The 10,600-nt window shown below is 39.4% G+C and overlaps 1 protein-coding gene and 1 long non-coding RNA gene across 4 annotated transcripts in view; one reads left to right on the top strand and one right to left on the bottom strand.

Annotated features, from left to right (window-relative positions):
- On the bottom strand, positions 962 to 7,113 carry N6AMT1 (N-6 adenine-specific DNA methyltransferase 1 (putative)). Its single transcript, XM_021403917.1, has 6 exons — positions 6,919 to 7,113; positions 6,700 to 6,786; positions 5,931 to 6,021; positions 5,099 to 5,182; positions 4,264 to 4,405; positions 962 to 3,742 (listed from the first exon to the last, which is right to left on the bottom strand). Exons 1-6 carry the CDS (start codon positions 7,059 to 7,061, stop codon positions 3,633 to 3,635), a joined length of 657 nt encoding a protein of 218 aa, XP_021259592.1. The 5' UTR covers positions 7,062 to 7,113; the 3' UTR covers positions 962 to 3,632.
- The window catches only part of LOC110402172, a 33,966-nt gene continuing 28,554 nt past the window's right edge, over positions 5,189 to 10,600 (top strand). For 2 of the 3 annotated variants that reach the window (XR_002440955.1, XR_002440957.1), the window contains exon 1: positions 5,189 to 5,759. This is a non-coding gene — a long non-coding RNA (uncharacterized LOC110402172). Of the gene's footprint in view, positions 5,760 to 6,027; positions 6,807 to 10,600 lie in introns of those variants that run through there. The other variant, XR_002440956.1, reaches the window with a different exon arrangement.

The following is a 10,600-nucleotide window of genomic DNA, read 5'->3' as shown; positions in this document are numbered from 1 at the left end:
ATAACTGATGTAGAGTTACATCTGAAAAGTGGTGTTTAAGCCACAGCATAGTTGATTAAAACCTCTTATTTTCAGTATCATGGTGGCATGCACTTAAGGCCAGATCATGCCTATTAACATAACAGGTGAATTTAACATCAGTGGCATAAAGAGTTGATTTTTTGATTACAGTATATGTGGGTTCACAATGCCTCACCATACAAGGGAGGTTAAAAAGTTGCTGTTGAACATTAAGGCATGGAACTAGGGTGATAATTTTCTGTTAAAGTGTAAAATTTAAACATAGCATGCTCTAAATTAACATTTATAAATCGAGCTTTCACCTTTTATCATCTTATTTTCTGAAAAAACCCTCAGCCAGCCAGCACTTGAAAAACATGAATACTCTGAAGTAAGTAGAGAGAGCACTATCATTCCTGCATGACAATGAAAAACACTGCCTATTTATTGCAGATTGGCTTTTAAGAAGACATGCACACCAATCAATTCTTGTATTCTCATTATTTCAGTTAATGTCTTTGTTAGCTGAGGCATAAACTATGACCGAATTTACCATGTAATTCCAGTGTCCTATAATAATAATAATAAGGGCTCTAAATGAACATGATAGATGTATCAGAATTTAACATTGTCTTCATTCCACTAGTCTTTTTTCATGGTTTTTTTTTTTTTTTTAACAGCAGGAGCATACTAATATATTCCAACTTGGCAGATTCCATGGAAAACTAAATAAAAGGAGTGAATGAATGTTGTTAAGTCTTTGTAGTTTCTGGATTGCTTTCTCTTCTTCTGTGTGTTAAACTTCCAGAAATTAATAGTATAATTTTTAGATGGTTTTTAGCATACTCAATTGGCTGTACCTCAGCAGCTTATTGTTTTAGGTGCTCTGTTCACTCAATGTTGGTCCCTTTTGAGAAATAGAAATAATTTTTAGCTGTTCAGTCTTTAACAGATAACATCAGGCTTTGAGAAGAGAAACTTGTTTTTACCTTTTTTTTTTTTTTTGAGAGAGGGAGGGAATGGGAATCATTCACAATTGGTATGGAAAAGACCTAACTGGAAACAGCAGTTAAAAGAGGAAGCTGTGTTATTTTCCTAATTACTGAAACTCTGGTTATTATGTCTGTTGTATCACTGTTTCAGATAAAATTATCTGACTTAACTGCATGTTTGATACCTGGTTAACGTCAGTTGGCTTTCAAAACAGTTATTACTTGAGAAGAGCCACGTTCATCTCTTCTTTCAGACCCTAACTTGCAAATTGTCTATGAGTCTTATTAATTCTGTAGTTTTTGTCTAACAGAACCAAGTGCAAGTGCTGGCATTGTCTTTTGATGTGTCTGCCACTGTCTGTATCTGAAAAACAGCTTTCTATTTCCAACAGAGTAGTGCCTAGGAATACTGGGGAACAGAATTTTTGTATTCCTCTCGCTAAATTTAGCACTACACACATAGCCTGTATCTGCCACGCAGCTTATTTTTACATGCAGTGAATGCAGGAATGCTCCTTCCAAACTTTTCATAAATGGCATTGATTCTTTGGTCTTCTAGAAGGCAGTGTGTGCCTTGGCAAATGTTAAGGGTCCATGCAGCCTTCTGGGTAGATACAGCAAATTTCAAAGTTCGGGGAAAAAAAAACAAACAAAACAGTTGCTTTGCTTGTCACCATTTCCCAGTCTTTAGCGGGATAGTGATTGTAGCACAAAAGGAATTAAGTCTTAAAAAACTCACCAGTGTTCTTCCTTGAACTGCATTTTGAAAAGTTCTTCCACAAAAGTTGCAGCTGACATCAATATACCTTGGCCAGGAAAACTGACTCATTAAAGTGGACACATCTATTTCCTTGTTTAGAAATCCTGTTGCTAGATAGTCCAGTGTGATCTGTTTTTGTTGAAAGTATGTTATGTTTTATTACATGTTGCATTCTGATCCATTATTGTCATTTGTAACTTGTATTAAAACCACATGCTCAAGGGTCGACTGCATTTTTTTCCTTTGATTACCTCTTTTAAAACTAATTATTTAGTTACAGCTCAGAGTCAGACAGATTAACTAAAAATTCCTTTTGTTAAACCTGCAGTTTGATTCTATTGTAAGTTTTAACGCCATCTTAAAATTGTTTTCTGATGTCGTGACCTTTGCACAGCAACCTTATTTTGGTCCAAATGATTAACAACAGAAAGCCTACAGAGCAGTCTTAAGGATGAATAGTACTACAGCTATAAAACCAAAAATATAATTCTGCATAAAAGCAGTATCAAGGAGTGGAGAACCTCCTTTCCATACACTAAGGGAGGTAAGTTGCACAAACATAAATTGCTTAAATTCATCACTAGAAAGAGACTATGGATTTATGTTATTTCACACATTTCCAACTTTTGTGGCCAGAAAGTTGCATCTCAGTTTCTCACCTTTAGTGTTCCTTAGACAAGGTATTCTGAAGTTCAGAATCAAAGATGATTGTAGCTTCACTTTGGTCAACAAAACTCACTTTGTTATTTAGGGATTCTTGTACATAACAAACATCGGCTAACATCCTTTACGTAACTGAATCTTCTGTCTAAACTCTCCTTCTGGGTGTTTGTGCTCACACTCATATTAATTTATATAAAAACCATATCGACGAAAAAACGTTATTTGAAAGGAATGCATTAGCTGTGCTTGAATTGAACACTGTTCTTCAGTAGTTTTCTGAGCTGGGGAATAGTGATCTTAGGATATAGAACAATCATCACTGCGTACTTCCTGCTATCTAGTACTTATTGTATGCTCTTCAGCATAGTACAAGGAATAAGTTTTTCACCTGAAAAGCATCAACTTTTGACCTGTATCAGTCAAAAGAGGCCTCTTGCATTACTTTGCAGTGAAATGTGTCAAATCCTCAGGTGGCCCACCTCAGTCTGCAGTTGCATGTTTCTGCTAACATGCGCTACACTTTTATCTCTTGCATGGTGTTGTGCCTGTCCAAAGCCTTTCTTCATTTTCCTAGATTAGTTTTTTGAGGTGGTCCTCTCCAAATATGAAAAAAAACTTCTAAAGTTTTTGCCAGCTAGGTTAGTAGAGAGTTAGAGATGTTTAGCTCTGAAGTCATATGGAACAGTTACTCTAAAGCCTCAGCATCTGACCAAAAAAACCCAACAAAACTCGTGACTTCGGTCCCCTTGAGAAGAGCTAACTAATCATTTCAAGTTTCTGTTAACGCAGAACCTTAAAGATCAGCTGCTACGAGAGCCGTGCCTAATATTACATCAAAATGAGTAACACTGAACCCAACAGAGAAACAGACTAGCTATTAAAACAGGAAAAGTTAAATCAGGTACATTCTTTCAATAAGCCACAAAAATAAACACACAAACTCCTACTTATAAAAGAAAAAGTAGTAAGTGCAAAACGTGATGCGTTATGGTATCTTCCAGTTCACCCGCACCTCTCCTGCAGGTAGCCCGGGACCAGCGGTACCTGACAGCCAGATAAAAGCTGGCTGACATCCTGAAGAAATATAAGGACAGTGTCTTGATCAGTTTCATTGCAGTAATGGGGAAGTGAGGATGCACCTCGTCCAATGCTGACTTAAAAACTCATTTGACAACTTCAGTATTCTGTATCCAACCTTCTGCATGCCTAAAAAACAGTTATCCAGGCTTCCTAAATTTGAGGATAGTAAGCATCTCTTGTCCTGCTTGTCTGGAAAGCAGACGTGTGCCTTCTAAACCCTGTTTCTTCATTGTTTCCAGAATTTCATCTGTAATGGAAAGTACAGTGTTACAGCAAGTTTGTATAGAAGTCACCTATAATAGGCAATACTAAACTGCTAAACATAAGCTGCAAAAATCACAAATTGTCATTTTAGACTAATTTATAGGCACAGTGGTCTTCCACCATGAACAAATAAAGTTTATATTTTGCTAACCAAGATTCACTATTTTGGTATTGGTTAGAACAATAACTAAAAATTAAATTATGAAGCTAACTTGTAGGAGAACCAGAAATTCATAGCACCTTCTCCCAAAAGCTGCCAAAACAGCGACAGGCTAATCGTTCTCCTTGAAACCCCTTCATAATGTAAAACCCATTAAGCGTTAGGTCAGAAGGAGCAATTCTGACCTGCGTAGAGAAAAGATTCAGAAATAAATTTCTGAATTCTGTACTACTTTGTTCTTGTTTACCAAGTTCTGATAGCCTCCAGAACGTTGCTGTGATCAACAATTTGATTAACAGTGTTAACTCTAGTTTGGAACAAAGAGGTCCAAAGAAACTGATCACCTGGATTATTTTCTTTAATTGTGACCAAGTAGAATAATCCTCCTGCTGAAAGCAAGTCTGCTACTAGTGGAAAAACTCTGTCCATTACTTCTCTGCCCTTTTCGCCACCAGCCCAGGATGCCTCTATTCCATGGCTCTGCACCTAGGAAGAAGAAAGCAAAAACCATCTTGCTCAATACAGAATGACAGAGATGTCAGTGGCTCAGTAGGCTCTCTGCCATTAGAAATCTGACAATTTTGATTCAGTGGTTTAGTTTATGCAGCAAAATTACTTCAGAATTACTTATTGGACGATAAACGTATTGCTTTTGTTTCAAGCTCTACTTTAACACCAAATTAGACAAGCTGTATTTTATCATGTTTCACATGTACTTCCTTGTAATGTATTAGGACATTTATGAGTGGCTTTGGGTCCAATTCTGAAAGAGTCAGAGTCTGTGGAAGCAGAGGATATTTATTATGCAGGAAAAAATGCATTTTTCATTGAAAACCCTATGTATCTTCACGTCTAACATAAGCCTTACATGCTTTATACATGATGGAGAAACCAGTGAGAAGCAGCAGCTAGCAATCCTTGTTCCCACACAGCCTTTATAATCAGATCTAATAAATCATTTTTACTTAAAAAACTCCATTGTAAGTACTGGTTCCACAACACCATTTACTATTCAAAAAAAAAAAAAAACAACAAAAGGCAAAAACCAATCCAACGCTGCAAATTACAAAGGGGTAATTGAACAACCAAAGGTGGAGTTTTCATACCTCAGCTGATTTGCCAGCTCCCCTGACAGCAGAAATAGTACAGTTATTGTGGATTTTACATGTTTTTTCCTACCTCTTCAGAAGGTGTTACCACATATGGTGGATTAAAGAGCAGTAGATCAACCATCCCATTCAGTCTTGGTGACAGTCCATTGACCTAGAGATGAAATCATTATTTTTTTTTTTACTATTACTTATTTCCATTTTGTAAAAATACAGTTACATAGTGCTGGCTATTTTCCTATCAATTTAAACTTCCACACAGACTAAATTGAAATAAATTAAAAAACAGCAGAGGGTGTGGCATTACTTTGCAAAAGCATGAAGTGATTAATAATGAGAATTCAGACCTACAGCTGATCTAAGAATAACCAGAAGTATTTATTTAGTAAGTTTGTTTCAATTCTGAACAGTTACAGGTTGTTTTATACAAGAAGATAAACTAAGTTTGATATATTTGCCAATCTTGTGTAATACCACTATATCACTATTCTAGAAAACAAGCTATTTGTTGTTCTCTGTGAGTCCAGTAAAACTGGGTCAGTACATGTAGATCCTTATCTACTTTGCTTTCTTCTTGAGCATAGCATGCTGTCAACTTTGGTTTGGTTCCAAGCATTTCGGCCTGACTCAGGAACACCAAACTTTCCATGCGCAAGGAAAGCAGAACAGCATTCCTAAGACAGTGTTACGTGAAATGTAGAACAGCAAGAGATATACATACAGACACAAAGGTAATATTTTGCTCTTGCACTCTGCTATTTCACTGTTTTTCAATCTGTGCTTATAAAGAGAATGTTCTTCTAGGACTTGTGGTTACTTTTCAATATCTCTATAAAAATACAACAACTGTAAAGAAAAATACAAAAAAAAGTATCAAGAAGTTATTATTGAAGTTATCTTACCAAGTCAGTAATGACTGGCTGAAGGTGAACATTGTTCAGCTGAGCTGTCTCCAGCGTACAGTAAGCTGCCACAGGATTGATATCTGTACATCTTCAAGCAAAACACTGTAAGTTACTAGTTCCTGTATCTGCAAGATTAATGCTGTGAAGCGTATGCTGACTAAAGCAATCTCAAGAATAGCCTTTACTTTACAAGGAATAGCACAAAATAGCCAGGAAAATACACACAGTGTATCAGCAGCTACACCAATCAACGCTATACTGGAAGCTGGAGTTGGGGAGATGAACTAGATGACTTCTAAAGGTCCCTTCCAACTCAGAACAATTCTGTGAGTTCTTGATGACGGTCTGAAAGCTGAAGTATGTGAAAATAAGCATTTTAAATAATTATATTTTCAATACCAGCTCTGTATGTAAATATATATGCACACGCTCTCTAGTAAGTCTCAGTTAACACCAACAACCAGGTAGCTTAATGTTGTGTCATCAGCGGTCAGTAGGACTAGTCAGAGGCTGAGATTTAGGATTAAACCCAGAAAACAACAGGTGTAAGTTTAGCAATTTGACCCGGGAGTGGGAAAACTGAATTCAAGCCACACCTCTGCCTAACGGGTACAGAATCTAAGGTAAATAGATAAGTCTCTCTTCAGTCTATCGTCTCTGTAGAACTGACGTGGTATTTCTCTGTGAATAGGGGAGTCTTCAAGTGAGAAGTATACACTGCAAGGTCTAGGAACTCTTCATGCAGCAGTCCCACTGTTATACTTACAGGTAGAGTGCACTGGCTCCAATGATGGAAGCCAGGAATGCTGAAACCACACCAGACCCAGACCCTATCTCAAGGCAGATGTCGATCCTAAAGACAGAAAACTTTGGGTGAGTTTTTTGGTGACGTACACGAGCCCCTCCAGCAGCCGCACCGTCAGTCAGGGCAGTGTTACGACACGTGCCCCGCCCCGCCTGCCGCAGGGCTGCCTGCCGCGCGTACCCCGCCTGCCGGAGCTGGGCCGCGTCCCGCTCCAGGGCGTCCAGCAGCAGGAAGGTGTCCTCGGCCGGCTCGTACACGTCCCGGAACGGGCCGCGCGGCCCCACATGTTCGTACCGCGGCGTGGGGACGGCGGGCGCCGCCATCGGCACTCGTGCAAGCGCGCATGCGCCCGCCACGATCAGCGGAAGGGAGAGGGGGCGGGGCCAAGGGCTGCGCCACCAATGGGAGAGCGTTGGCTTCGCCCCGCCCGCAGCCCTGCTCTAGTGAAGTCCTGTTGGTGGTCGCGTCTCTCCTGAAGGACCGGGGGCGGGTGCTGAGGTGTTTGCAGTCTCTGCAGAGCAGTTTTCAGTGAGATTCTGATCGGTTTCACCGTATTGATCCACACTAATAACCTTGGCTAGTCAGGGACTTGCACCAGCTTAGAATCACAGAATCCTTAGAGTTGGAAGGGACCTCATGTGGCCATCTAGTCCAACGCCCCTGCAATGATCAGGTTCACCACCGCTGGGTCAGGTTGTCCAGGGTCTTATCCAGCCTCACCTTGAAAGTCTCCTGCTTCTCAAATCTCTGCCTGAGAAATAGCTTTGCACCACGATTAGCAGGAAGCCAATCTATGGAGGCACTGGTGAAGCCCCCAAGTGGAAGTTCCACGGCGAAGAATACAGCAGAAAGATTTACGTTGCCGCTCAGTGTTTATGTGCATTGGTCTCTAAGGATCTGCCCATGATTCTCGACAGCAGCCTCAGGTCCAGCTGTATGAACACCCAATTTCAAACAGAAGTGAGGCCCTGCAAAACTGGGAATAGAGGGCAGCTTCAGGGCAGAGTTCAGGAGAGGAGCAGTTTGCTTTCAGTACCAAATAGAGGGAGGTGGGTCAGAGTTCTGGTCACCGTGACATGTGTCCCTTTGTCCGTGTGGCAAACCCTCAAGTTCTGAAAGTGGATCAGATACCTAGATCAGTGAAGGGGACAGGTGGTGCTAACGAAGAGGCTAGAATCAGCATTTTTATAATCATTTCAAAACATATCGGTTCTTGGAAAAGTAACAAAAGAATGCATTTTGATGGATTAATCTTTGTTGAATTAAGGACTTTTAAGGATTGAGGTGTGCCTCTTCCACTGGTTTGACACGGGCCCGCCAGTGAGGCATCAGGAAGACTTGGCTAATGTTTTAGTGTTAGTGCTGGCTGCCTTACATCTGCCTTTGTCTGTGACCCACCTTCAACATTTCCAGTAAAATCAGCTCCCTACTCTAGTCACAAAACCAATGCTTTTTCAGGTAGCCAACAGAAATTAGGGGGTGTCATAATTAATATACCAGAAATACATGCAAGCCAGTATGGCCAGCTGGTAAACTCTTTTACCCCATCCTTTTGAGGTACGTCAATGCAATCAGATATCCAGAAATCAATAACCAGAGGCTCCTTGCACCACTGTGTAGCATGTAAAACAGTTCTAGAAACTTCATTTGGACAATTTCAATTTCCAGAGTAAATTTATTCCTGGACTAGATTTTACACAAATATTACCTTTTAATTTAAAACATTGTTTTCCCTTAATTTATTCCATCAAGTGTATTTAAAAGTATTGTCATAACCGATCTCAACCTTTATTTTGCCAACAAAATTAACAGTTGTTTCCTTCTAATTTACCTGCTAATCCTGCTCTGTCCTGAATTTATTCTGGTGAATTACTCAGTCTTTCAGCATGGTATCTGCATAGAGCCTAAATGAGATCTCACTCTGTGGGAAGGTACTAATAGTTTCCTTTTTTGGAAGTACCTTGACTGATGCACAGAAGAATTATTACAGTTGAAAACTGTGATAATTCTGTTAGAACCTCTTCCTATATTATCTTCATCAATTGAGAAAGATAAGCTGCTTCAGGGAGCAGTACTGAGTAGGAGCCTGACTGGAGATGGCACCAGGGTTTTTAATGCAAGAGGACATTCATTGGAGACTCCTTAATTTCATCCATCTTCCTAGCAGTTTGCTTCTACACCAGAGAAACAAGTACTTATAAAACATATTAAGTTTGCATAAAATTCCATTACTTTGGTAAAGCGAAATCATGTTAAGAGAGGGAGTTTTCCTCTCTGTCCATATTAGGAAAATTAATTCTTGGGATATATTTTTAAAATCTCCACAGGTGGTCAGGCTTTGGACTGCAGTAGAAGAAATGACTTCACCATCTTCAGCTGTACAAGTTGTTGGTTTTGGCTGTTCCATAGTTCATGAAATCTGGTTAATTATTATTGTTTGTTTTAATACTTATAAGTCCTTCTGGGTGAATTTTATAAAACATTTATTTTTATTGCTTATATAACTACCTAAAATGTTTTTCTTGGTTGACAGCTGTACTGTTTTTGCCAAAACAGATTCTATTTCAATTTGGGGAAATTGTTGGAAAGTTAATATTCCCATTTTCAATGGTGCCTGTGCCATGCTATTAAACCGAGCTTTACAGAGATGAAAAATTATTCTTGACAAAGATCATAGCCATTTGTTTACCCTAACTGAGCTGCGTGGCCCTGTCCCACTTGGAGTTTGGTGCTGGTTCTCTCTCACACACAGCGATGCTTAACCCATACCTTCCTAGCTGCCTGTCAGCCCTCAGTGGTCTCGGTCATAAACTTCTCAAACATTCCATGGCAACTTCTGGCTCTCCATGTCTCGGACAAGATGTAGGCCTGTGCTGGACCTGTGAATGTCCCTGTTCCTATGCATGTGAAAAAGCAGAGCCAGCAAGAACACTGCAAAGTCAGTCCTGCAAAGAGTAGGCTGGAAGAAATCTCTCTATCTATGGAATCCAGCAGGCAACTACTTCTTACAATATATTTCTTAAAGTGAACAAATATGTTCATTAAAGGAGCTAGGTTTCTGAACTGTTAGTATTTCTAATGAAAGGCACTTCATTCCAAACACTTCAGTGCTCTAATGGTAACCTTGCAGTTCCCAGTGTTAATGTGGTGGTGATAGGCTTTATACTCACTTATTCTTCTGGCAGCTGTGTCAGCTTAAACAGTTCACAGTTTTTGTTTGACTTTTATTTGTAGACAAAAAAAGGCTCTCATCAGCCTTTGTTCTGCTTGACTAAATAAGAAGTTTCTGTTCTCTTCATTTCCCTTACCATATTTTCAGATTTTGCATAAGGATTCAAGTCTGACTTAACCCTGCATGTCACTTGTACAAAGTATTCCACTAAGGGTAATCCTTCAGTGCTGTTTGACAAAGTACAGTGGCTACTTCATCCCTTCTAGGATACCCCAATATCATATTTGCATTTTGCTTGCAAAAGTGGGTTTTACCATTTTGAGCTCGTCTGTTTTTCCTAAGTTTTTCCTCAATAGTTTCTAGATAACTGATTATAAAGTGGGAATTCTGTAGAGTTTTGTTGTTTTACTAATCCACTTTGAGTGTCTGTTGTTCATGTTCTAGTCATCTTGCTCCCTCTGTGTGATGATGTCTCTTGACTACATATGTCATCAGAGTGATGGCAATGACAACAATAAAAACATTAAGTAATTTCAGCCCCAAGAGCGATCTTTAAGAAAGTCAGCTTTAGTGTCTTACTTTTAACTTGATACTCTCCCTTTTCAATATGATGTATGGCTGTATCATCTGTATTCAGTTCCTTGTTCACCTCATGTTTCCTCTGCCAATGCCAACATCCCCAGCGTAGTA

The sequence above is a fragment of the Numida meleagris genome, chromosome 1 (genome assembly GCF_002078875.1).
Source record: "Numida meleagris isolate 19003 breed g44 Domestic line chromosome 1, NumMel1.0, whole genome shotgun sequence".
In the NCBI taxonomy this organism is placed as follows: Eukaryota; Metazoa; Chordata; class Aves; order Galliformes; family Numididae; genus Numida; species Numida meleagris.
The sequence above is the reverse complement of the archived record's forward strand: the minus strand, read 5'-3'. Positions and strand labels throughout refer to the sequence as shown.

What these genes read in the sequence shown, in the direction of transcription:
- N6AMT1 (XM_021403917.1), bottom strand. Translation starts at nt 7,061, where the DNA reads ATGGCGGCGCCCGCCGTCCCCACGCCGCGGTACGAACATGTGGGGCCG. An exon ending in TGGTAACACCTTCTGAAGAG is followed by an intron (nt 4,406 to 5,098) that starts GTAGGAAAAAAC and finishes TCTTCTTCCTAG; the next exon opens with GTGCAGAGCCATGGAATAGA. An exon ending in AATTAAAGAAAATAATCCAG is followed by an intron (nt 3,743 to 4,263) that starts GTGATCAGTTTC and finishes TTTCCATTACAG; the next exon opens with ATGAAATTCTGGAAACAATG.